We start from the raw sequence: 24,324 nt of genomic DNA on the forward strand, positions 1-24,324 counted from the left end.
TAGTTGGGTTCCATCAGGAGAGAGAAATCACACTGTAATTTGAGAAGAGCAGGTTTAGTAAAGGGAATTATCGAGTATAATGAGATTGGAGTATTAGAATAATGAGAGACTGGCTACCAGGAAGTAAAAAGACTCTAAAGGAAAAGGAATAGCAGATATAATAGAGCATTCGCTAATGTTAGGCTTCACACAGTATACCCAAATGCCCCATTCTCCCCAGGATTCAGATTCTGACAGTGCTGGAAAGAGAAAATTCATGCCTCATTAAGTGATAGAGGAGATGCTGTGTGGCTGCAGCAAGTAACTTACTGCAAATCAGCTTTTGAAACTTGTCAAATCAACCCTCAGGGGTGCTAAGGAAAGCTATTCATGGAGAAATTTCTTAGGGGAGATCATCTACTACAATGCTTTCTGAAATGGGGTTTGCCAGAGGAACGGTTGGCTGCTGGGTGCCATCAACCACTTTTAATCATAAGAGCTGGGCACAGGAAAAGCTGGGAGTGTCGCAGGACCCTGGTGTGAGAGCAAACACCCTTCTCTGCTGCAGCAGCTGTGCCCTGGGGAGGCTGTGCACTCTGCACAGACCACGGAACAACAGGGGACTGGTACTGAAGAAACTGAAGAAACTGCTCATTGTCAGAATGCCTAGCAAGGACAGCAGCACCCAAGGCCAAGTTCTGTCCTCCTGCAGTACCTCCCCTATGTCTCTAAAAGAACATCATACAAGCTGCCAACAGTAAAAGATTTTAAAGAGCACAGGTCCAGTTTTAAAGAGCAAGCCAAAAATCCTATGAGCTTAGAGCTAAGAGGCACTCGATAAATAATGGGCACGATAGGGCAAGCCAGGTAGTGAAGTTACAGTGGGATGCTCTGTTGGCCACTGCAAGAAGCTTGCCTTTTAATTCTAGGGTGATTAAAAGATCTATAGGAGGGATTTGGGCAGAGGCATGGAAGATTAAGAAGTAATGAATTGAATAGAAACTCATTCCAACAATAGATGTGGACATCTTTGGAATGATGAAAAATGGTCAAAAGTGAAGAGTCTATGGGTCTTCCCAATGAATTTGATAATGTTCAAAGAGTATTCTACCTCCCTGGAAAAGGGATAACCTCTAGCATAACATGGATGAAAACTGGGCTGATAGACTGCCAATTCATGTCTAGTTTTCTAATACTTGCTTAGTTTACTGTATATCAATAAAGCTACCACATATGTGGACAGCTCTCCCTCAACACACCCAGACAATGCTATAAATGAGAATAAAAATGAGAAAATAAGACATTGGCTTTGACAGGGAGCAAAACAAGTTCATGAAGATAAAAATTTATCTGGTCTGGACTTGTATATTTGCACTTTTTATTATCACTGACAGCAAATAATATTTTTATGCATCAAATTTGACAAATATATGCCATGAAACAAGCTTCATCAGTCATAATGTGCTAGTATGAACATTAGCACATTAATATTTTAATTATAGTCATAACCACTTGAATTGATTTCTTGAACCAACAATGAATCATAACCTTCAATTTAAAATCTATGGTTTTGGAAGTTAGAAAAACCTCTTCTAAATCAGTGGCTGTGTTTTTGCTGAAATCACACATTTTGTTTCATGTGTGGGTAGTGCCATATGCAAGTTGATAACAGGATATTAAAATTTCCAGTTTTGTATCACTTAACTCAGGAAGAAATTGTGCTTCGGGACTAAAATTTGGGTCTAAGATTTCAGCTTAGATTCCAGAAGCTATTAGTATGTAATATGTTGTTTATTGTCTTTCATTTTCACTAGACTCTATGTTCCTCAAAGCAAAGAAGTTAAGTTTAATTTCACATCCCTAAGAAAGCTAAAACAATGTGTTAGATTGAGTAATTTTGTGGTTAATGTATTTGGTATTTAAATCAAATAACAGAATTTCAGAACATTGAGAATTTTTTAAAGTTTTTAAACTTAAATAACTTCCATATTTAAAAAGTGATTTTTAGTTTATTCATAGTAAAGCCCTTAAGAATTTGTAGTTTTCTTGAATCTTTTACAAAATATCTCTGCAATTGAAATTAACATAAGCCAACAAAGTACACAAATAGCATTCCCATTATATTGAGTAAAAAGTAAGAACTGAAATTTGAGTATTGAAAGGACATCCTAACCTGAAACTTACCTATTAACTTTCTATTAACTATTACCTCTACATAGCCCTTGCAAAGAATTCTGTATAGTTTTGTGGATTGTGTTTTAAAGAATTTAGATTTGAATTACATTTTAAAAAGTATGTCCCATTTTGTGGAAACACTTAACTTCCAGGATGAGGGCTCCTCAAGTGTAAGTGATGGGAATGGTGCAAAAATCTGAGTGTTCAGGTTGAACCCTGAATTTTGTGTGGCTAGTGAACTCTAGGAATATGAGTGAACATATTCCTGGACCATGTGATCGCAAATACATCATCATAAAGGGATCATAAATGGAAATATATATACATATATTACATATATATACATACACACATATGTGTATGTATGCATATATATGTGTGTATGTATATATGTATATATAGAGATAGATAGATAGATAGATAGATAGATAGATAGATAGATAGATAGATAGATAGATAGATAGATATGTGCCTCTCAAAGAGCCCGGCAAGCTACTGATAGTATCCTGCCCGCATGGAAAAAGAGCCTAGCAAACTCCCAGTGGTTGTATTCGATATACCAAGTACAGTAACAATAACAACAGGTCTCATTCCCCTGACCCTGAAAGAGCTTCCAATCATTGGGAAAGACGAGTAAGGTGAGGCTGCTCAAATCTCAGGGCTGGGATGAATAGAAACGTTACTGGTGCTCGTTCGAGTAAATCGATGAATAGAATGACAGTGATATAGTGACAGTGATTACCTCTATTAACTTTCATCATTGTCCAACACTCACATTGCTCACCAGTACTGCCAGTTACATATAATCCTCCTCCACTGATCCAAGGCTCATGATTTTTAAAAAACTCTACAATTTTATAGGTACTATTGCCTTTTGCTGAACTACTGGCCCACTCTCCTGCCTCATTCTCAACTTTACCTGGATAATTCCTACTTATCGGGCTCTTCAATGTCTGTCCAGGGAATATATAGCAAAAGTAGAATGTGAGACCAGTGAAGAGGATATTTGAGTAAACCAGACAAGATATTTGTGGAAATGTATGAGCAAATGAAAATGCAGGAGTGTCATGTTGTATCAGCCTGGGATATTGAATTCCCAGCATGACTGCTTTCCTTCTCTCACTTGGAACAGGAGCTCCCTTGTGATACCTCCATGCCAAAGGTCGCGCTATGCCACTTACTTTGACGTTGCTGTGCTCCGCTGCCTACTCCAACCCCATTGGTCCGAGGAGGGAACTCAGTGGTCTCTGATGTACTACCTGCAAAGGTTACGTCACATGTTGGAAGAGAAGCCAGAAAAAAACCCCGATGCAGATGTTCCTCTCCTGCCCAGACCTAGGAGTAGCTCCATGGTGGCAGCAGCCCCCTCACTAGTGAACACGCACAAAACCCAAGTAAGAGAAACTTAGTTTATTGTCATTGGAACCAACTGCATTGGCATGCCAGATTCTCCTTTTCATTTGTGAATCCAGCCCTTAGGTATTCATGACCATGCTATTTGGTTGGTAGTTTACCTTGGTGTTCTTACTATTTTCTTTCCATCTTGTGCTGCTGTATCCTTGTGCTGTTCTTTAGCATTAATTTATCACTAAAGACAGTGCTACCTAAATGCCTCTTGTAAACCTTTGGTTTTCTAAATTATAGAAAATTGAACCTTCTAAATAATCACATTATTGGCTCATCTGTTAATTAATAATTTTATAAAAGTGTAATACTGATATTTTTCTGAATATGTCATATTCTCTTTTGTGTAACTTCTAATTTAGTAGTGCCTCCATGTTATCATTAGGGATATTGCTCTCTGTAAACAGTCTTACTCTTTATTACATGTTTGGAAGAAACTACTGTCTATTTGCATGATGGTATTGCCTTAAAAATAACTTTTTTATAAACAATTTCCCAAAATCAAATTGAACATGTGTTCTTCCAGTCTTTCTTATCAACACCATGTGCTGAATATATGCAGAAAAACGAAATATGCAATGTGATTCAGTTAAATAAGTTTACTGAAGAGTGAATTGGACATGTGTAAAAGTGGAATATTCTGAAAATAGTCAGGAATATCAACATGGAAAAGAACTTTACTCTTCTTTAATAATATATGATTCATACAAAGTAGATACCTGCTCTAACAAACCATTAAATGGGAAACACTTTTTAAGTTAAAATGAAGCAAAAGATCTATCTACTTTCTATTTTCATTGCTTTCTTTAATGTTTCAGACTCTTATACTATTACTGTGGAAAATCCCAAAGAAATTATAATTAATATGAAATAGATACTTTCATATTAGAATTTAGGTTCTGAATATTTTATACACCAGTGAGCTGCTTCATAGATATTAAAGCATTGTGCATTTCCCTACTAAATATAATAATCAAAATGTTAAAAGTGTTTAAATATGAAACTTTACATCTTTAATCATTATATCTAACTTTGTCTGTTAAGGATCTCACCATGAAGTGTAACGAAGAGGAAAAGTCTCTCAGCCCTGAAGCCTTTTCTAAGGTTTCATTAACAAACCTACGTAGGTCTGCAGTTCCAGATCTTTCTTCAGATCTTGGCATGAACATTTTTAAGAAGGTGAGTAGAGCTACTTATGATTAGAGAGTTTGGACATTAAAAAAATCATGTGCTTAAGATAATGCTGTACTATGGTGTGGTCTGGGAAGAGGAAGGGATGTCTGGGAACAGAAATTATGCCTCAGACTGATTGTAGTATGATGCTGTAAAATCTTTCAGTTGCATGGATGTGCTTTTATCTTGATAATATGTGAGGCATACTTTTAGTTGGGTGGTAATGGAGGTAGTTATGGTAGCAGAAATAGTAACTTACAATTGTATAGTTTATGTCACTTTATCACTTTCTATATATGGTTCTTATTGAATATAGTGAGATCTTAATTTTCTTCATTCACATGTAAGAAACTGAGTCATACTTCAGAGTGTTGGAATCGTCATGGAATGGATGTTTATTCTTGATATTACCTATGTTTGAAAGACATCAAACAAGCCAAGTTTTGTTAATAAAATTGTCAATAGTGGTATAAAATCACTATATTTACTACCATCACAACTTTTCCCAGTAAGTCAGAGTGGTTGCCATTCACAAACATATTCTGAGCATCCAAGAAAGAGCTAGAACCAAAATGATGGCAGATTAAAAGTATAGTCTTTAGTATGAAGAATTAAGAGCATAATGTGGAAGTCAGTTCATGTGGGTTCAAATTATAGTACTGTGATACTATTTATCAGTTTCTCCATCTATAAAGGGGAGTCATAAAATTACCTCCAAAGGTTATGAAGACTATGTATGTAAAGCTGTGCAAAATTATATATGTAAAGTATATTCAGGAGATAATGTATGCAAAGTTTTAATTTGCCTGATACTCAATAAATATAAATTGTTACTATTATCATAAAAATTAAGATAAAAGAGAGAGGAGGGGAAGAATGTAAAGGAAGGAAGGGAAGGGAAGGAAAGGGGCAAGGAAATGAAGGGAAAGGAAGGAATTTAGCTTTAGAAATTTAAAGTGTTTGCTCAAGGACAGTAGATACAAAGGCCAGGGGATTGCCCCATAGCTGGAAGCCTGCTTCATGAGCAGAGGGGAGAAGGCAGATGGAATAGAGAAGCGATCACTAAGAAAATGATGGCTGGAGGAACCAGTTGGGATGGGAGATGCATGCTGAAAGTAAATAATGGACCAAACATGATGACCTCTCAGTGACTGTTGCAAGCCATAATGCCCAAAAGTAGAGAGAGAGTATGGGGAATATTGTCTTCCATGGAGGCAGGGGAAGGGTGGGAAAGGGGGGTATACCCGGGATATTGGTGGTGGGGAATGTGCACTGGTGGAGGGATGGGTGTTTGATCATTGTGAGATTGTAACCTAAACAAGAAAGCTTGTAACTATCTCATGGTGATTCAATAAAATAAAAAAAATTAAAGTGTTTAGAAATATTGAGCCCCAAACTCAAAACTATGTCTTCTATCTAAAAACGTTATCTCCTAATAATTTGCTCTTTATTTAATCAAGTACATAGAACTAATAAAAGCATAAATAATATATATGTAATTTGTATGATAATAGGCTTTCCTATTCTCTTTTTCAAAATGATTACATCTGTAAGAATGCAGATCATATTATTAACTATAGTGTTGCTAAAAGAATTTAGTTTTGTCTATGATCATTGACAATGAAGTTATTGCTAATGGCTAGTTATTTTTAAATATGGTGTTGAGAAGAGGTTTTTCTGCGCTGCTTACACTTGAAACTTTTGGGAGGAGCTTTTCAAAACTCAAGATCCCAGTGTTTGGTTTTCTTTTTTTTAATAAAAGTTTTAAAAACATTTTACCTTTATTGATATACTATGACTTACAATACTGTTAATGAAGGTTTCATGCATATATCATCCCAATACCACATCCATCATCAGAGTACCTGCTTCCTCCACCAAGTTCCCACTAGCCTCTCCCTTTCAACTCCATCTCCAAACCACATTCAAACTCTCTCTCTCTCTCTCTCTCTCTCTCTCTCTCTCTCACACACACACACACACACACACACACACACACATACACAGCAGGAGAGACACAAAGCACAAAGAGAGAAAGAGACAGAGAGAGTGAGAGAGTTCTGTCAACCAGCTCTCTATCTCTCCAGTTCTGTTGCTGCTGAGTCTTAGATGATATTTTAGTCTGTATCTTCAAGTCCTAAATCGAGAGAGATTATTCTCTATCAATCTCTTTCCTTCTGGCTGATTTTACTCAGCATGATATACTTACTCTATTTCTATCCATGGCATGGCAAAATTCATGACTTTCTTTGAGTTTCTTTCTTTTTTAGTATAGTACTCATTCTGTATACACATCACAAATTATTAATTTATACATCTGTAGTTGAGTATTCAAGTTGTTTCCCTATCTTGGCTATTGTATTGCAATGCTTTGCATATAGATCCTTTGAATGAATGCTTTTGTGTTTGGGGATATATGCAAAGAGGTGGTATTATTGGATCACGTGGGGGTTCTGTTCTTACTTTTTTGAGAAATCTCCATATTGCTTTCCATAGAGATTGAAACAGACAACATTCTCGTCAGCAGTGTATGAGGGTTTCTTTCTTACTGCAGCCATGCTAACATTGGCTGTTTCTGGACTCTTTGTTCCTGGACTTTTGATAATGTCATGCTTACTGTATAAGATGATGTCTCAGTGTTGTTTTAATTTAATTTCACTAATCATGTAAACTCTGTCATACTTTTAGTGTCTTGCACATAGGAAGCTATCCCATGGTTAACGAAGAATGAAATAGGCTGAAAGTCTCCTCATATGTTGATTCTAGATTTTGATTAGTAAACACTGAATTTCTACTGCCTATAGTCTGCATCATAAAATAGAACTCAAATGTCTCTACATACATGTGTGTGTATATGTGTGTGTGTATATATACATATATACATATATATACTACTTAGTACATTGCCTACTAACCAGTTTTTTTCCCAAAATATATCACCTCTCAGTGAATATTGATTTAATTCATTTATGATTTTCTAGTTCAGAGATTTTTTTTCAAATTCTCAACTACAATAGCAGGGCTTAAAAATAATATTTTCAATATGCAGTGAAAAAAATCTTTACAGATACAGAAACTTCAGTGATGATTACAGGGTATCTATTTCAACAAGCTTTTCATGTACCTTTAGGCGATCATTCTCTAGAAAAGGTGCTGGATTTTGTTGTTTTTCAGAACTTACACTTTTTCTGTGCTTTGAAAAAAGTTAGTATGGAAATTTTTATCCTGGATGTAATAAAAAAATTATAGTTGAGAGTATATCTTTATTTCAGTAGTATTGTTTTTAGATACTGTTAATTTGTAGTATAGCTCAAATTTGGGAAACTATCTCCCATCTTCCTTTCTTAGGATTGCTTTGACTATTCAAGTTTTATGACTTTGTACAGGTTTTGGTAAAGTTTATTACATATCTTTGAAGAATGTCAGTGAAATTTTAATGGGAATGGCTTTGAATATTTAGAATACCTTAAGTAGGAAGGTCTGTTTTAAAACCCATGACCAGGGAATACCTTCTCATTTCCTGGTATTCTCTTCTATTTTTTTTAGCAGTAATTTATAGTTTTCACTGTATAGGTGTTTCCCATCCTTTGTTGATTCCTAGTTAATTTTTTTTACCAAGTGCTCAGATTTTAATCCCAAACCAATTAAATCAGAATTGCTGAAGGTTAGACCAGACATTATTAACATTCTTTTAAAATGATCAATCAATTCCAAACTCTTCATGATGCAAAATTTCAACTTGTTTGTTTGGAATAATGATTTTCTACCAATGCATGCTCAATACTTTTTAGATTCTCCTCATCAACTACGATCCACATTGTGTGGTTGCAATTATTAATCTCAGTCTTTGAACAGATAACAGACTGGCTGCTCCAAGCACAAATTAGGAATTCGATGCTCTCAGTCAGTGTTTCTTGAGGTTTCACATGCATCAGAATCACCCACAGAACTTCTGGAACTCATCCTTTGACTTTCTGATCTACTATGTCAGTGCTTGAACCTGAGAATTTGCATTTTTAACATTTTGCCAGGTGATACTGATGCTCATGTTTCATAGACTACACAGTGCGGATGACTGCTGTAACCCCACCCAACAGAAAGATGCATGGAATACATTACATTTGCTTAGTTTCTTTAAGTTTTTGTTAACGCTGAGCAGAAATTTTTCTTGTCTGTATTTGATGATATTTAGTGACTTCCTGGGGTCCCTCTTCCTCAAACATTTCTTATATTTTACTTCAGGTCATGGAGCCAATCAGGACATAAACTCTATGCCCTTCTCTGCCCTGCTGCCTAACTCTTTATATCTGCTTCCTGTAGTTTAAGAGCCGTAAAGAAGACCGAGAGAGGAAAGGTTCCATCCCATTCCACCACACGGGAAAGAGGCGGCCTCGGAGAATGGGTGTGCCCTTCCTGCTACATGAAGACCACCTGGATGTATCCCCTACCCGCAGCACATTCTCCTTTGGGAGTTTCTCTGGACTTGGAGAAGACAGGAGAAGCATTGAAAAAGGAGGCTGGCAAACCACCATCTTAGGTAACCACAGGGACCTGGAGTGGCCAATTTAGAGAGCTTAACCTAGGGCTCTTGCGCACATGGTGGTCTTTCTTGACTAATTTTCTCAATATGTTTGGTCCCTAGGACAGACTCCTCAGTACCAAAAGTATTCAGTGTCTTCACAATCAAAGACATGCCCCCTCCAAATAGAATTAATTATCCAAGAGGGCTATGGTCTTATTTATTAGATCTCTCTAGATAGGGATTTATGGCCATAAATGGGTCTATGTACTGACTTTTATTGTGAATTTAAAGACAGATTTGATTTAACTGTCATATTTTTAAAGGAAGACATAAAGAAAAGAAATAGACTGTTTTTTTTTCCCTTTCTGGATATCATGTCGAGAAGGGCAGTTTAAAATCAAGAGTTGACAGCTAGCTGGGACCTGACAGATGGTTTCTGGCATTTGGCTTAGATTGGGGCTGACCTTACCAGGGGGAGCTTCATCAATCATCTTGACCCCAAATATTCCCAAGGCAAATGCAGTTCCTATTTTTCTGTGCTGCCTGCTCTTCTTAATGTCTCTTCACCCACACTGCTGCCCTTTAGAAAGACAGAAACTCTACTCAATCTTTTAGATTGTAAAGCCCTCTGCATGCTTTTGTCCCTCTCAGGGAAATTTACCCGGCGAGGCAGTTCGGATGCAGCCACTGAAATGGAGAGTCTCAGTGCCAGGCACTCTCACTCCCACCACACCCTGATGAGCGACCTTCCCGACCATTCCAATAGCCATGGAGAAAACACCGTCAAGGAAGGTGGGTCGGAGGATGTGCCTACAGGCGGGACTTCAGGTTCCTTTTCCTGTTTTCCTGTTTTCACTCCAGGCACCCTTTTCATTGTAATTTGGCAGCTTCTGCCTTTTGGAAACTTGTGTTCTTGTTGGTGGAGTTGCTAACACAATTGCCAGCCACTGGTAGAAGTTCCTAGTTGCAAGAGCTGTTTGACAGTCCACAATGAGCACGGTGGCTCTGGAAAGCAGGGCCAGGACAGCCACGCTTGCTCTCAACAGGTCATAGAGCCACAGTGCCAGAAGAGCCCTGGAAGATTTCTAGATCAGGGCTCTGTTCCACTCTACAGGTGGCTGTCCACCTTCCCACCTTCCTCAGGAGGAAGGCCTCTGCTCTCCAAGGCCCTACATCCCTTTTCGAGACAACTCCTTTTTCAGACACATGTCTTTTGTGTTTTATCTGGAGCAAACTCACCTCTGAGTAGACTTCAAGACAGCTTGTGATTCTGTACTTTTAGCTGACAAGCATATATTTATTCCGTACAGTACTTCATGGATTTGCTGGTATCTGTTATCACCACAAATGTATGTTCCATTACTCTTTAGCAGAAGAGACAGAAATCTTTGCTTTTTAATCTTTTTTAATTTTGCCAGGATTTTTTGGGGGAGGTAGGTGCTGATTTGAAAACATATCCAGTGAACTAAGGCTTGGGTGGGCGGGGTTCTACTCTCCATTATGGGGCTATTCCCAGCACATAGCTTGGGTCACATGAAAAGCATGATCCTTTTAAGCTAGTCCCCTGGATCCTCCAAGATTTTATTTTTGTTTAATTAGTAGATAAAAATAAATTTGTGAGAAAACCTCCCTAACAGTGCTTTAGGGGCTATTGAACCGCTTCTGGAGATAGTCCTCCAACTGGGCTTGATGTTTTATTCAAAGCTCCATCCTAGAGTATTATACTGTTTAGAATGGTGCGGTGCTGGGGGCTACTAAAGTTACAGCTGGTGTGTGGAGGGTAGCAGGTGTATATGTGTGTGTGTGTGTGTGTGTGTGTGTGTGTGTGTGTGTGTATTTCCAAGTGTTGGATCCAGAACCTTACACACAGTCCCTTGAAATATCTCCCCAGTCAATGAAAATATTGTATTAGCACTTGTAGGTAAATTCATTTACTATGTTTGTTTATATAACTGGGTCTGTTGTCTAACAGTGTGTAAAATACACCTATTAAATTAAATTAAAGCCTGAGGAAGGCTTTAATTTAATTGAATTTTTATTTTAATTTTAACTTCTTTAAAGAAAGAAATTAAAGTTTGAAAGAAGGTAGTTCAAACTCATCTTTCTATAATCTTCATTGTCAGATATTACATGACATTAACACCTGCAGCAATCTTGTGGAAGTGAAAATAGCTTTGAGACTGTATATAAAATAACTTCAGAAGCTACAGAGTGACTAGAGTCATGATTAACATAGCACAGTAACTGTGGAGCATGGTATCACCGGTTCATATGGCAAAGACTAAGGTGTTGCTTTTCTTTCACTAGTGCGATCCCAGATCTCAACTATCACAGTTGCAACCTTCAATACCACACTGGCATCATTCAACGTAGGCTATGCAGATTTTTTCAGTGAGCATATGAGGAAGCTCTGCAACCAGGTGCCTATCCCAGAGATGCCACACGAACCACTGGCATGTGCAAACCTGCCTCGAAGTCTCACAGACTCCTGCATAAACTACAGTTACTTGGAGGACACAGAACATATTGATGGGACCAATAACTTTGTCCACAAGAATGGAATGCTTGATCTATCTGTAAGGAACAAGAACTTTTCTTACCAAAACTTTAAAGATATGGACCTTTTACAGGGTTGGATGAAATGGTCACATAGATTGTTGTCAGAAATATTGGACATTAAATGGAGAATCAACCTATAAGAAAACTCATTGTCAATCATCATAAATTCACCTAAATTATTTTCAAGTATTATATTAGATTTTATTTTATCTCAGAATATTTTATATCCTAAATTATTAGTGAATCCTGAATATATATGTGTTGTGTGTGTGTACACATAAGTATGTGTGCTAATCCTTTTTCTTCTGGAATGAGGATAAAGATCTTTGTATTTGTATTCTTTATTTTATATCACACAGCTATAAATAAACTTCCTTTATTCTGGGAAAAATGAGCAGACCCCATTAAGAGATTTAAATTTGTATTCTTATGAGTTTCTATTTTGATTATAGTTATTAGAAATGAAAGGGTTGTGCTATTTTGCAGTTATATTTTATAATATTTTCTATTTCACACAGAGAACCTGACCCAGCAAATAATTTAAAATATTAACATAAATGTTAGAATATGGTTTGAACACACAAATATTTTGCATTTAAAATTGAAGTATAATGACACAATTGTGAATGCACACATTGTCTCTATTATATGCATAAGGAAGTCATAATTCTTTACCAACTTAAAGGAAAGTAAAAGGAAAGCGATTAAAACACTGATTTGGTTTTTTGTTTTTGTTTCTGTTTTGAGGCTACAGTTACTGTGATGCTCAGGGATTACTCCTGGCTTTGTGCTAGGCGTCACTCTTGGTGGGTTTAGGGGACTACCTGGGGTACTGGAGATTATACACCGGTCAGCTGTGTGCAGAGCAAGTGCCCCACCCACTTAACTATCTCTCTGGCTCCCACAAATCAATTTTAAAAATTACTTGGGCAAACTGAAAATTTCCTTTGGTAAAACCAACTCACTTATTCTGCAATTAACATGCTTTGTTTTGATATCCCCATGATTTGTCTATATAATGGGAAGCTTTAGACTATGTACTTAAGAACACACACATATTACTGTATCACTATATCACTGTCATGCCATTGTTCATCAATTTACTCGAGCAGGCACTAGTAATATCTCCATTCATCTCAGCCCTGAGATTTTAACAGCCTCTCCTTACTCATCTTTCCCGATGATTGGAGGCTCTTTTCAGGGTCAGAGGAATGGGACTGTTATTGTTACTATACCGAATACGCCACTGGGAGCTTGCCAGGCTCTTCCATACCTAGTCTATACATCTTACTAAATAGTCTAGAGATCTTTCTGGTCAAGAAAAAAAGAGAAGGGGCTGGAGTGATAGCACAGTGGGTAGGCCGTTTGCCTTGCACGCGGCAGACCTGGATTCGATTCCCAGAATCCCATATGGTCCCCTAAGCACCGCCAGGGGTAATTCCTGAGTGCAGAGCCAGGAATAACCCCTGTGCATCGCCGGGTATGACCCAAAAAGGAAAAAAAAAAGAAAAGAAAAGAAAAAGAAAGACTTAAGACGCTCTATTTTCAGGATATCAGATACTAGATATTTCGACCTCAAACACTGACATTATAAATGTCATTATAAAGATCAATAAAACATATATATTTTAATTATCACATTGTATTTATTTTATGTTAGGTACATAGAAAGGCCCCAATGTAATCTGGGAACATCTGAAAATTATCTAAATTATCTATGCATAAGTATAAAAAAGCATGATGATATTGATTTATCAGAGTAACCCAATTTATTGGGGTAGCAGGATTTTTGGTTACTTAGTCTCCCTTTGTATTTTTCTTGCTTTATCTGATCTTATCTTTGTGTTCCCTCAGGTGGTGCTGAAAGCTGTTTACCTTGTCCTTAACCATGACATCAGCTCTCGTATCTGTGATGTGGCACTGAACATTGTTGAGTGTTTGCTTCAACTTGGTGTGGTACCCTGTGTAGAAAAGAACAGAAAAAAGAGTGAAAATAAGGAAAATGAAACTATGGAAAAAAGACCAAGTGAGGGGACTTTCCAATTCAAAGCCGTGTCTGGAAGTTCCCCCTGTGGATTTGGGGTCCCTTCTGTTAGTGGAGCTGGAGACGGAGGAGGAGAAGAAGGAGGAGGTGGTGATGGAGGAGGTGGAGGAGGTGATGGAGGAGGAGGTGGAGGAGGTGGCGGTGGCCCTTATGAGAAGAATGATAAGAACCAGGAGAAGGTATGGCTCAGCCACCTCTTGTGTATGCACGGAATGCTGCCCCTGATGTCTTTATCATGCTTGCTTGCCATCACTGGGTTGACTCTGAACAGTAAATAGTCACTCAAGTAAGAGAGCAATGAGTTGAGAAGTTTCTTAGGTTCTCAGCAGACATTAGTAAGAATACTTTAGACTATATTCTAAATTGAAAAACTATCCTTCCCCTCCCCTTATCCCCCACCCAAACACCTCAGTTATACTACACAGTCATAAATCTCAACCATCATCAGGAATCACCATTTTTATTGTCAGTTTGCTTGCTTTTGGGGGACACACCTGGTGATGCTCAGGGGTTACTCCTGGCAGTGCTTAGAGGACCATATGGGATGCTGGGGTCAATCCCTGGTCAGCCATGTATGTGCAAGTCAAGCGCCTTACCCGCTGTACTATAGGGCCAGCCTCAGGGGTCACCTCTTTGTAAAGACTCAGTGTCTGACCTCATGAGCAGTGTTTTGGACTTATTGGTCTACCATATCAAAATATGACAAAACTGATAGTTGAAACAGCAAAACATTTATTTCTCACAGTTAAGAACTAGGAAGAGGGGGGTAGAGTGGGGTCTTTAGTATCACAGAGCCATATTCTTCTCTAGGGCTTCTGGTCCCTATCTTTTCACCAGGTGTCCATCTGATCTGTTTTATCATTGTGGAGGGAAGGGAATGTGGGGAGGAGGGAAGAAGAGGAGATACAGAATGATTGAAGGACACAGAGAGACAGGGTGGAGGGAAAAAGGAAGGGTGATAGGAAGATAAGGAGGTAAGAGAGACAAGAGGAAAACTGAAGAAAACTCTCCAGTATCAAGGTTCTACCCTCATGACATCATCTCACCCTAATTACTTCCTGAAGGTCACATTAACCCTGGGATTAGTACTTTGAATGGTGAATTTGGGGAGACATACATATTTGTGAGAAACAAGCAAATTGCCTTTTCTCAAGATTTCTCAAGCTCTTTTTTCTTGATCTAATGAATGAATTTTGAGCAGCTAACTTCAATCACAGTTGAGAAAAACGTCACATATTTTGCTTTTTTAAAACTTCTTTCTCGCTGGTTTATTGTTGTTGATTTGAAAGACTAGTGTTTGAACTAGTTTTAAGTTGCGGTTTTAGGTAGAAATGCTATTATGAAATTGAAATTTCTAACAAGTGAAAATCTACACCTCAGGTTAAGCATATACATGTCTAAGATTTTACTGTGTAGATTTCTACCATGTGCATATTACCTAAATTATGAGTTATTTCTTTTTTCTTAAATTAGATTTCTATATCTGAATGTGATATGGTATCCTTTCTTTCATAATTTCTCTCTCTGCAGTATGTCTAATATTTATTTATTTTTATCTCATTGCTTCTTACCAGTTCTTTTGGTATCTGATTCAAATATTTTTGCCTCAGTATACTTGGGTTCCTAAAACTTTTCTTTAGAATTTTTCTTCTTCTGCCTTAATAACAAGTCTCACAATGAAGATGTTACTGGTGCCCGGCTTGAGCAAATCAATGAACAACAGGACAATAGTGCTACCGTGCTACCTTAATATCACACACATTTTCTCTTCATTTTATTTATTGAAACAAATGCATTCTTCATTTAAGAAAGTCCCTGTCTTTTTTGTTAATGTTTTTGTTTGGGGGCCACAGACTAAAATGCTCGGGGCTACTCTCAGCTCTATGCTTGGGTGTCACTCCTGATTGTACTAGGGGAACAATGGTGTAAGGACCATGGTATTGGCTAACATGAGAGACAATGTTATATCCTCTGTGCTTTCTCCCTTTCCCTCTCCCTCTCTCTCTCTCTCTCTCTGTCTCTCTGTCTCTTTCTCTGTCTCTCTCTGTCTCTCTCTTTCTCTCTCTCTCCCCCCCCCTTCTTCTTTCATTTCCATAGGGAGTTCCCCAATGATTCCCAGAAGCTAGAAGCCACTTCTGGGGATATTGAAGCATGGCAGTTTAGGACTCGGGGCTTGTATGATGCAGTGGGCCTTCTTTAGGCCATACCCACATACCCAGAAGTGTTTGAAGGCCATGTGGCACGAGGATCAAACTTGGACTTGTACATACGAGGAATGTACTCTACCCTTTGGACTTTTGAACTCCCTCCTTGACCCTGATCTTTCCACTTCTAATAGAAGCTTCTTCTTGTTTATTTTCAGTTTTTATAGGGCAGGGGTTACAGAAGGGAAGGGGAGGGTGAGGGGTTAGACCACATGGTACCAGGCAGTCATCAATGGCTATTCCTGATTAAGTGCTCAGGAATTATCCCTGGAGGTACTCAAAGACCATATGTGGTCCTTGGGGTTCAAACCAGGGCTTCAGTATGCAAGGTCAGCCCTTTAATCCCTAAAGTCTCTCTGCTCCCTCTAATAGAAACTTCTGATACTTATTATTCTTTTACCTTCATACATACAAGGATAATCCAAGGCACTTTATATTTTACCTTAGATTTAAAAATATTTAAATTATAGTAAGGATCACAAGAGATTTTATTTTGTGTCCTAAGATTTAGGGCATTATTTCAGTGAGTGGTTATGTAGAAATTCACAAAGAAATAAGAATTGCTGTAATCAAAGTGATAAACACAGCAAAAGGTGAGTTTCTAACAAAATTTCTAGTTTTAATTTGTGCTAGCCACTAAAATTGATAGTGCTGTAATATTCACATGGAACCAAGATCATCTTGTATTTGTTTTTCTCCTCTTTTATTTTTCTTAGCAAGACATTTCCAGTCTTATTCCTGCTATAATAAAGGCAATGTTTCATCTTTTCTTCATAGATGAATAGGGTATTATACTACATATTCATTTTCCATTCACTTGTCATCGAACAGTTGGATTGTTTCTGAATGTTGGCTATTGTAAACGTTCAGAATAATGTACGTTCATCAGATAGATAACATAAAAATGGAAATGTGGGATTATATGGTAGGTCTATTTTTTTAATTTTTAAAGAAATCTCCATTCTTTTTCCCATTGGGACTAGACTATTTGATGTTCTCCGCAACCAATATATGGTTATTTTTATTCCTACATCCTCAAATGCACTTGTTCTGGTCTTTTGAATATAGTTCATTATTACAGGTATGAGGTGATATCTGGTTGTTTTATTCTACCAACCTGAACAATTTTTTGATATGGCTTTTACCATCTTTATATATCTTTTAGTAAAGTGACTATTCAGCTCGTCTCAGTTTTTGATGAAGTTATTTGGTTTTCTGTTGTTGAGTTGTATACATTTTACACACCTTTATATTAGTCAACTGTTGGATATATGGAGACCAAATGCTTTGTCTATTTAGTAAGACTTTTTTTTGTTCTAACAGTAGTTTCTTTGCTGTACATCAATTTTTTTGTTTGATGTAATTCCACTTACTTATTTTTGCCTTTGTTTTCCTTGCCAGTGATGTGGAATTCCAGAAGATACTACTAAAGCTGATATCATGGAAAATTTTGCCTATATTTTTTTGATGAATTTTAAGTTTGAGATCAACATCAAAGTCCTTAATCTGTTTTAAGTTAACTTTTGTGCATATGTGACGTCATAATTTCATTCTTTTACATGTGGGTAATTTTTTCCAGTACCATTTATTGAGAAGACTTTCCCTGACCTATTTTTATGATCTTGGCTTTTTTTTTTTATAAGATAGCACTGTAGCACTATTGTCCCGTTGTTCATCAATTTGCTCAAGTGGGCACTAGTAACATCTCTATTGTGAGACTTGTTACTGTTTCTGGCATATCGAATACGCCATGGGTAGCTTGCCAGGCTCTGCCATGCAGGCGGGATACTCTTGGTAGCTTGCAGGGCTCTCTAAGAGGCACGGAGGAATCGAGCCAGGGTTGGTTGCATGCAAGGCAAATGCCCTACCCACTGTGCTATCACTCCAGTCCCTTTATAAGATAATAGCCTATATATATTAATATTTATTTTTAGGCTCTCTATCCCATTATTCTATTGAAATAAAAGCATCTTTTTATTTCAATACCACAGTTTTGGCATTGGCATGTAATTCAAAGTTAGGACACATGATGTGTGACATCTTTTTATATTTTTGTTAGGATTGAGCTGAATGTTTTTCCTCTTCTTTGTGGTTCTATACAAATTTCTATATATTTATGTTGCTTTACTCATGAATTTTATTTGAAATTTAATAGCAATTGCATTAAGTCTGTATGTTATTTTGGGTAGAATGGTCATTTTAAGCCATACTTATTCTTTCAATTCATAAACATGAAATATTTTTCCACTTTCTTCTGTCTTCTTTTAACAACAATTTGTGGTTTTCAATGTAAAAGTCTTTTACCTCACTTGTTAAGAAGCTACTTAATTCTTTTTGTTGCTATTATAAAGATTATTTTCTTGATTTTCCTTCTATGTTGTTTGCATATAGAAATGTATCATTATTTTATATTACCTAGCCCACTACATTACTATTTTAGTTTATTATTTCAGTGTTTTTAATGGAATACTTAAGGTATTCTGTTTATATTACAATTTAATCAGAAATAGTGATTGTATTCTTCAAACTTGTGCACCTTTCATTTCTTTTTCTTGCCTTCTTGATAAATCTAGCACTTTTAGTACTATGTTGAAAAATAAAGGTGAGGTAAACATGAGCATCATTATGCCTGATTTTAGAGGAAAAATCTTCAGTTATTGCCCAGTTAGTGTGATTTTAGCTGTGAGTTTATCTTATATGACCTTCTGTATGTTGATATATGTTGTTTCTCTCTCAGTTTTATTGAGTTTGTATCAATGGATGTTGAATTTTGTCAAAAGTTTTCTTTGCATCCATTGATATAATCACATGATTTTTTTATTAAGAATTTTTTCTTTTTTATTGAATCACTGAGTTATGTACACAGTTACAAAGGTATTCATGATTGGGTTTCAATCAGACAATGTTCCAACATCATGTTCTATCACAATCATGTGATTATTATCTTTCTGTTAATTAGCATGGTGTATATATTTTAATGGATTTGCCTATGTTGAAACATACTTGCATCCTTTGGATGAATCCTACCTTGTAATGATATATGATCCTTTTAAAGTATTGTTGAATTTGATTAAGTTTTTTTCATGATATAATTGGTCTTTGCTACATTTTTATATTATGTTTTTGTGGTTTTAGTAGCAGAGTAATTTTGGCCTCATAAAAAGTATTTGGAATAATTTTTTTCCATTTTTTAGAAGAATTTGAGAATAATAGGTAATAGTTGCTATTTAAAAGTTTCATGGAATTCCCTAATAAAACAGTCTGCCTTGATTTTATTTTTTGGTGTGTGTGTAGTCTTGATACTATTTTAATTTCCTTACTTATAATTTTATTTCCTTCTGATTTTATATTGGAGGTTTTAGTATTTTAATAATTTGTTAATTACTTCTGTAAGGATTTTCAACTTATAGGCATAATGTTATTTTCAGTAACCTATTATCATCTTTTGTATTTATGTGGTATCTGTTGTAACTTCTAATTTTTCCTAATCATATTAGAAATTACTTCTTCCTAATGAGTCTAACTATGGGATAGTCTGTTCTTCTTTCCAAAGACTTATATTTTTATTTCCCTGTTCTTTCATATTTTATTTTTTTTAATTTCTGCTAGTAGTTTTAAGTTCTATTATGTGATATCTAAAATAGCTGCAAGATATCAATGTTTATGAACTTAGTTCTAAGAGATACTATTCACAGTAGTCTAAAGAAGAATATAAAACTGATTATAAGTCAAGTGCACCGTTTGTTATTTATATAGTTAAGTCCTTCCTGTTTATTATTTTCAGCGGAGTCAGAGGGTTTATATAATTTTATAATCAAGTTGTACCTCAGAACCATGGGGAAATGATTAATTCAGAAATGAAAAATCTAATTTTTATTTCTATATTCTCTAAAAACTGGTACTAAAGCTCTAGTTGTTATTTAATATCTGTCCTGCTTTCTGCCTGTAACTTGACACATCACTTTGAATATCTTATATGAGAACTTAAATCCCAGGGACAGTTGAAGGTCAAAAGAAATACTAACCTGAGTAGACATTTATGAAGAGCTGCAGATATAAGAATATTTAAGGAGCATATAATATTTTAAAATATATTAAATCAATCTTCCAGTCAACTTTTATCCAAGATAGTATTTTCAGAGGCACATGTGTCCTTGTTGAATGGCTTGTATAAGAAATTCTTGATTAAGAAATAGCAAAGCAGGAACTGAGATCCAATTCTAACTATTCACTGAGCTATTTACTCAGACTGATGCTAAGTGGACTCATCTTTGACTCACCCACTGAGATGGGTAGCACTGTAGCACTGTCGACCATTGTTTATCGGTTTGCTCGAGCAGGCACCAGTAACATCTCCATTGTGAGACTTGTTACTGTTTTTTGGCATATAGAATATGCCATAGTAGCTTGCCAGGCTCTGCCGTGCAGGTGGGATACTCTCGGTAGCTTTCTAGGCTCTCCGAGAGGGATGAAGGAATCAAACCTGGGTCAGTCGTGTGCAAGGCAAATGCTTTATCCACTGTGCTATTGCTCCAGACTGAAATGGGCAGTTTTTCTAATTTGCCAAAAGTTACCACAAAAAAGAGCAGTGCTCATATCTAGAGGAAATTGTTAGCTTTTGTTTTACTGTTATCATATTCCTTGCATAGTAACTTTCACGATCCGAAGATATAAATGTTATGATTCAGTTTGTTGAGCACAGGTGGTTAATTTGCTTTCCCATGTAATGGAGCTACAATCTGAAAGTGAAATATTTTCTTGTGCTCGCTTCGGCAGCACATATACTGAAAGTGAAATATTTTCTATTAGAATATATAAAAGTGGATAGATAGATTTGAATCTCCACTTCCAACTGTTTGAGCTGTATGTTTTAAGGAGGTAGACTTTGTCACAGAGGTAGTTATTCAGGTGATGCACTAAGGTGTCCCTTCATGAGCAACATCTGGGCAGTATAAATAAAGTGAAATGTTGCAGAGGGAAAAAATTGAACTGCCGTACTGGCACTATAGAGTCATTAGTCTATCACATAATGAGCTTTGGAGGAGGTAGGTTCTTCAGAGTCAAGGTCCCCAAGTGAATAAGAAAGGACCAGGTTTATACCCTTATCCACTTTTTGCCCCTCCTGAGTCATTAGATATAGATTTCTTCTGGAAAGAGAACATAATTGTGAATGAAGTAACTCTCTTTAGCTAAATAAACTTCCAGGAAAGAAACTCAACTGAGAGCTGTTGTCAGCAACACTTCCATACGCTCACAGAATGAGCTTTCAGTCCTTTAAGTCTTAGGACTTCAGATCATATCCATTATAAGAAGACCTGATCAACTACAAGAATCTTCAGATTAGAAAAGAAGGAGTAATTAAATACATTTAGGCTAGGAGAGAGTCTAACACATTATCATGTGTTATGGCACATGATAATGTATTGTTCCTTTCACACAGAAATGTGCTCTATGTTTATAACCTCAAAGTTTACAATATCAATCTGATCAGAGCACCACAGAAAAGCCTTCAAATTTTACATAGCAATTACTATCCGTTATTATATTTATTCTTTACAGTAACTAATAAAGTAGAAAGGGAAGCTATTCAGAACCTCAATTCAAAGAAGAGGAAACTAAAACAAAAACATTAAGTTAGTTATCTAAAACAGGTAGTTATAGAACAAAAATGAATCTGAGGTTCCCGTGCATGTGCTGGCCACAGAAAGTAGCTCAGGCTGAGGAAGGTTGAAACCCCCTAACATGGAGGTACTCATACACCTGGATCCATGTCCCCTCTGAGCAGCACCTTCCTCATGCCCTTTGGAAATAACTTAAGGAAGCTCATTGGTTCTTTGAGTCATCTTCTCCACTAATAAGGATTAAATTGATCAAAACAGTTGGATTAACTTGGCCAAATCAGTCATAAGAAAATAATTTTCATGATTGATCTCAGGAAGATTTCCTATCCAGGGTTCACTTGTGCATGAGTGTTATAATACAGCCAAAGTATAAAATTAGGGGAAAATGAGTCCACAGTGATAGTACACTGGGTAGGTGTTTACTTCACATGTGGCCAACTGGGTTCAATCGCTGACACCCTATATGGTACCCTCTCTGAGAAGACTGATCCATGAATACAGGGTGGAAGTAAGACCTGAGCACTGCAAGGTGTGACCCCAAAATAAATAAAATAAAATTAGGGGGAAAATGAAAGTGTCAGAAATTGCCATGCTGTTTCAAAATTCCAGATTTTTATTTATTCTAGAAATTTAGCAATAAATCTTTCTTAGGTGGTATTATCGGTAGGCTTTGGATAAGGGTAGCTTCTGGGGAAATCTACTTGTCTTCTTTATTTTTATTCTCACTATATCTTTTCAAGTAATTGTTATCATGATCTCTGAAGATTCTGGGAGAATAACTTTAAAATATTGAAAACTATGTTCAAATCCTTTAGCACCATAGCAGATTTAAGTAATATCTTTCTATTTAGTTGTTGTCTAGGTTTTAGATAAGTTAACTGCATGTTGAATTCTTGATACTTTTATTTGCTGAATTGCAGGTATTTGTTGTAAAACTAACATTTGGTTTGATCATAAATAGAATCTTAGTAAATAAAGCCAAAGTTAGGAAGTAAACAAATGTTTTTCTTTTTTGTTCATGGATACTAGGATGAAAGTACGCCTGTAAGCAACCATAGGCTTGCTTTAACCATGCTCATTAAAATAGTAAAGTCTTTGGGATGTGCCTATGGTTGTGGAGAAGGACACCGGGGGCTCTCCGGAGATCGTCTGAGACACCAGGTATTCCGAGAGAATGTAAGAGAATTAAAGTAGATTCCATTTCCTCTCCCTCTTCCCTTCCTCCAATAGAGGAATAAGTCCTTTGACAATGAGGGTCAGTGTTCCCTGAAAAACATAACATGTCATATGGATAATTAATGCTTTCTTGGAGTGGGAGTATTCCCACGAGTATTGCAAGACATCTAAATCCCAGGATTAGGAAAGTTTAATTGGGAGAACACTTTTTTAATACCTCCTGCCCAGGGCAGGCCGACTCCCAGTTGGTGAAAGGGTGTATAATTGGAATATGTGAATTATAGTTTGAAAGAAGTTTGCAAAGATAAATACATTTAGCAAGCTTCGAATGGTGGGTGACAAATAGCTTTTTAATTACCTGCCTGGGCACTTTAGAAGTATGTTTTATATCAAGAATGGGGTCAAAGTTTAGTGTTCTGTTTGTTTTTACTTAGATATGGAACGTGGCCCTTATTGGTATAATAAAGGACTATAAAAGTAGACAGTCATTTGCTGGCTACTTTGAAAATAAAACAATTGCCTTCAAATATTTTAGATCACATCCCTTTGAACTGTGTGAAACTTTAAACTCTGCGCTTGGGCTTGCAAAGCATAATCCTGTAATGGAACGTGATCTTATTCCATATCCTGTTATTTGCCTCTATGGATTGTTACTTTTTCCTTCTCACTTAGACAATACCCTACATCCACAAGTATGAGCCGGGTCAACTGCCTCTTATGTACCTTGAAATTGAAACTGTAAGAAAATACTCCCTTAATATGACAGTTTTGTGCAAATTTAAGTCTTGGAGACCTTTTGCCATATTCTAGCAGAGTTTTTAGGATCATATCAAAATCTAATGCCAGTCCACTTTTCCTTGGTATTAGGTTTTGTTGTGAAATGTTCACACAGTATTTGCATGCTGGGTTTCTTTTTGAATCTATCATCTACTAATCTGTCATTTTTTTCTTTTTATATTTTATTATATTGCATTTATTAATTATATGTATATTGTATATAGGGGGGTCTAGTCATAGTAATTAATTTCTAAATAATTTTTTAATCGAGATAGCAATGACTTACAGAAAATAAATGTTTCAGCGATATATCATGCCAACCACCAAAGTGCCAATATCATTCACTAGGGTTTATAGGATCTTTTCAGCCCAGTGCCTCTAGTTTCTAAATTTGTATACTTGAAAACAATGTCCAAGATCTGGGTTTTGAGGCCAAAACTTCTAAAATTAATATTATATAAGCTGAAATAAAGCTGATGTACCACCAGTGTGCATGACTATATCACTTTTTTAATCTTTGAATTTTGAATTCTATCACCGTATAAATCAATGCCTTTCAGCTTAAAATCATATTGTTCTCATATCAAAGTAAGTTCATAAAATGAAAAGGTATAATGTTACAAGTATCATACTTCAGTGAGAGGCTTGTGCTATCTCAGACCTGTCTTTATAGACCTGTCTTGTAGAAAG

General features: G+C 36.4%; 1 protein-coding gene across 10 annotated transcripts in view; it reads left to right on the forward strand.

The window, feature by feature from the left end:
* The window catches only part of UNC80 (unc-80 homolog, NALCN channel complex subunit), a 253,774-nt gene that overhangs the window by 47,023 nt on the left and 182,427 nt on the right, over positions 1 to 24,324 (forward strand). For 8 of the 10 annotated variants that reach the window (XM_055123362.1, XM_055123368.1, XM_055123366.1 and 5 more), the window contains exons 8-14: positions 3,287 to 3,548; positions 4,603 to 4,737; positions 9,052 to 9,268; positions 9,905 to 10,045; positions 11,561 to 11,829; positions 13,667 to 14,035; positions 22,711 to 22,857. In XM_055123362.1, coding sequence (XP_054979337.1) covers positions 3,287 to 3,548; positions 4,603 to 4,737; positions 9,052 to 9,268; positions 9,905 to 10,045; positions 11,561 to 11,829; positions 13,667 to 14,035; positions 22,711 to 22,857 — 1,540 coding nt within the window. The remainder of the gene's footprint in view (positions 1 to 3,286; positions 3,549 to 4,602; positions 4,738 to 9,051; positions 9,269 to 9,904; positions 10,046 to 11,560; positions 11,830 to 13,666; positions 14,036 to 22,710; positions 22,858 to 24,324) is intronic. The other 2 variants (XM_055123365.1, XM_004601322.3) reach the window with 1 other exon arrangement.

The sequence above is a fragment of the Sorex araneus genome, chromosome X, assembly GCF_027595985.1.
Source record: "Sorex araneus isolate mSorAra2 chromosome X, mSorAra2.pri, whole genome shotgun sequence".
Taxonomy (NCBI): Eukaryota; Metazoa; Chordata; class Mammalia; order Eulipotyphla; family Soricidae; genus Sorex; species Sorex araneus.